This window comes from Humulus lupulus, chromosome 6, assembly GCF_963169125.1.
Source record: "Humulus lupulus chromosome 6, drHumLupu1.1, whole genome shotgun sequence".
NCBI lineage: Eukaryota > Viridiplantae > Streptophyta > Magnoliopsida > Rosales > Cannabaceae > Humulus > Humulus lupulus.
Genome location: NC_084798.1, coordinates 15,538,950 through 15,542,449, shown reverse-complemented (window position 1 = coordinate 15,542,449; position 3,500 = coordinate 15,538,950). Strand labels below are relative to the sequence as shown.

The 3,500-nt window shown below is 35.3% G+C and overlaps 1 protein-coding gene across 1 annotated transcript; it reads left to right on the top strand.

Moving 5' to 3' along the window:
- The first annotated feature begins 2,052 nt into the window (after window positions 1-2,052).
- On the top strand, window positions 2,053-3,094 carry LOC133784742 (uncharacterized). The gene is made up of 5 exons (XM_062224020.1): window positions 2,053-2,265; window positions 2,357-2,449; window positions 2,540-2,650; window positions 2,744-2,840; window positions 3,087-3,094. Exons 1-5 carry the CDS (start codon window positions 2,086-2,088, stop codon window positions 3,092-3,094), a joined length of 489 nt encoding a protein of 162 aa, XP_062080004.1. The 5' UTR covers window positions 2,053-2,085.
- Window positions 3,095-3,500: the final 406 nt, after the last annotated feature.

Below are 3,500 nucleotides of genomic sequence, written 5' to 3'. Positions count from 1 at the left end.
GCTCGCACATATTTGCCTCCTGCTTGTTTTACATTGGCTAAAGAAGAGAAGCAAGCCGTATGTCAATCATTGGCAGGGATGAAAGTGCCTGATGGTTACTCATCGAATGTTCGAAACTTGGTGTCTATGGAAGATTTGAAGTTAATTGGAATGAAATCACATGATTGTCATATATTAATGCAACAATTACTTCCAATTGCCATTCGGTCAGTTTTACCAAAAAAAGTTAGAGATAGTGTGACAAGTGTGTGCATCTTCTTTAATCAACTATGCGGAAAAGAATTGGAAATGAAGAAGTTGAATGCATTGCATGATGAAATAGTTGAAACCTTATGCAAGCTTGAAAAATATTTTCCACCATCATTTTTTGACATCATGATACATTTGATGGTCCATTTAGTAAGAGAAGCCAAGTTGTGTGGGCCAGTTTAGGCGAGATGGATATATCCATTTGAAAGGAATATGAAGGTGTTGAAAGGATATGTACGTAATCACCATCGCCCTGAAGCTTGTATGGTTGAGTGTTATTTAGCTGAAGAAGCTGTGGAATTTTGTTCAGAGTACATGGTTGGAATCGACACAATCGGAATTAGCAAACCACGGAATAACTCGGATGGAGTTGATAGAGGATTACGAGGGAAAGGAACAGTAGTGACCATATCTCGTGCAGAATTAGATCAAGCTCATTTAGTTGTGTTGGAAAACAATCTCGAAGTTCAACCCTATATAACGTAAGTTATAGATTTAATAATCATTATACTCATTTTTATGTATAATTGAAATTTTAATATGTTGTATTTTGTATTGTAGTGAGCACATGGAGTTATTACAATCAATGATTCCCAACAAGGTTAAAAATAAACAGAAATGGATTATAGATGAGCACAATAAAACATTTAGTCGATGGTTGAAAAATATTATTCTAGCAAGGTTGGGAGAAGAAAACCATGGAGTGTCGACAGAGTTAAAACGCATATCATTTGGACCAAGTGTTCATGTAATAAAGCACAATGCTTACATTGTTGGAGGAAAACGATTTCACACAAAGTCACGAGATGATGCTCGAATGGTTCAAAATAGTGGAGTAAGTATTGTGGCAGAAGCAGTGCATTTCGCTAGTGCAAAAGACAATAATCCAGTTGCTGGTACTATGGCATATTATGGGGTTGTTGAAGAAATATGGGAACTTGATTATTCCTTATTTCAAATTCCTCTGCTCAAGTGTTCTTGGGTGGACAACAATGTTGGGGTTAGAATTGATGAACTTGGATTCACTTTGGTTGATTTAAGTAAGAAAGGTCACAAGAATGATCCTTTCATCATGGCTACCCAAGCAAAACAAGTGTTTTACATAACTGATCCTGCTGATGATAAATGGTAAGTTGTTTTACGAACCCCAGAAAGGCAGTTTATAGAAGATGAAAATGACGAAGAAAACGATGATTTGTTCCATGACAATTTTATTGTTGGACAACCAATACATGAGCAAGTTGAGAAAATCCATGATTTCCATGAAGTTGATGATGATGGGGAATATATTAGAAATGATATTAGAGATGGAATATGGGTAGATTGTGGATCAACCAAGAAAAGAAAAAAGAAAAGAAAATGTGTCCAGTGAGTAATGTATTCATTTTTATGTTAAATATGTATTTATTTATGTCATAATTGTAACGTTAATTCTTGTTTATGTGCAGATGACAATTTCTGAAGGGGAGAACACACCAAATAGGCGAGGCCCAACAAAGAAGAACAATATCAATAATAAAAAAGCTAAGGGAATAAAGAGAAATATTCAGTTTAATGATAAAGGTCAACCTATAGGGAAAGCATATAGTGAGATGCAATCGTATCTTGGAGTTAAAACTAGGAGAACGGTCTCTCTCAATTATAAGGATTGGAGACAAGTCCCACAAGAATTGAAGAATAGAATATGGGAGGATGTATATGTAAGAAAATATTTTATGAATATTTTAATTACTTTAATATATTGATCATTTTCATGAATTACTTTGCATTTCATTAATCATTTTCTTTCTATTTCAGGGTGCCTTTAACATTCCAGAAAATTGGAAACCAGAATTAATGAAAAGTGCGGGAAGAATGATGAGAGATTTTAAGACCAACATCACTAGTGACTACATCTACCCTTTGGCAGAAGACGGTCTGATAGATGAACTCCAAATCCTTCCTAAGAAATATCCAGAACTTGACCTAGAAGATTGGAGGACATTTGTTAGCCACCGTTTATCTCCTGAGTTTATGGTACTATTGTGTATATCTATTATGTATATGATTTATTAGTTTTGAAATACTAATAATTGCTTAAAAACTTATTGTTACCTATTTAATGTAGGCTTTGCGGGAAGCACAACGTGAAAGATCTCTCAAATATACTTCGAGGCATCGTACATCTCGTAGAGGGCTTGCCAATGTTAGAGAGGACCTGGTAAGTAATTCGCATCACTATTTTATAACTGTCAACTTGTTATGAAGAATATTGCACTCACCAACTTTAATTAATTGTTGTATGTTGTAGAAAACTGAACTAGGTGTGGCAGATGTAGAACGGTACCAAGTATGGATAAGAGCACGAGAAAAGAGGAAGGTTCTTGTTACAGATTTGGACAAACAAATTGAAGCAAGAATTGTAAGTGGTTTCAAGCAAGTATTTTAAAGTAATTTAGGAATGATAAAGTTCTTATAAGTCACTAATATAAGTGACCACTGGTTTGTTCCACAGAATGAGCTGAAAGAAAAAGTTAGTAGTGGAGAAATCATTGCAAAGGGTCGGAATGACATATTAACGCAAGCTTTAGGGACACCTGAGCACCCAGGGCGTGTTAGAGCACTTGGGTATGATATTATTTTTTATTTGTTGCATTTAACTTAATTCTATAATATTTTAGTTTTAAAATAAATTTGGTTGATTATTGCAGGTCGTTTGCGAAGATTTCGTCCGTCTTTAGAAGAAAACCAAAAATAGCAACAGAAATGGCTGATGTTGTTAGTAAGAAAGATGCAGAAATTGCGAGGCTCAAAGCAGAACTTAAAGCTTTAGAGGAGGAAAAAGCTAAACAAGCAAGTGGGTTAGATGATATGGATGAACACGACAATGATGACGAGCAGAGCGACGAAGAATACCACACACCGCACATGCAGGATGACACACCGTACATGCAGGATGTGTTACTTTGTTCGGATAATATTCATAATGTGGTGGCAGAGGGTATTATCATTGATGGGGTGGGTCCACTGACTATTCATGGTGTCCAACTGACAGACAAATATGCGAGGGTGCGAGTCACCAAAATGTTACAAGAGGATGCTGAAATCCCATGTTCTGTTGGGGAGATACAATATGTTCGAGATACTTATGACACATTTCTTCCTTGGCCAAAAGATTTAATTATGACTGACCAGGTATAAACGAATTCTTTAATTTGTTACCTATTAAAATATTTGTTGGTCCAGTATTTTAATATTATTTTAACTTGATG

Excerpts from the sequence above, each read along its gene's own strand:
- LOC133784742 (XM_062224020.1), top strand. The coding sequence starts at position 2,086 with ATGAAAAGTGCGGGAAGAATGATGAGAGATTTTAAGACCAACATCACT. Across the intron at positions 2,450-2,539 it reads CCAATGTTAGAGAGGACCTG|AAAACTGAACTAGGTGTGGC; the intron begins GTAAGTAATTCG and ends TGTATGTTGTAG. Across the intron at positions 2,651-2,743 it reads AACAAATTGAAGCAAGAATT|AATGAGCTGAAAGAAAAAGT; the intron begins GTAAGTGGTTTC and ends TTTGTTCCACAG.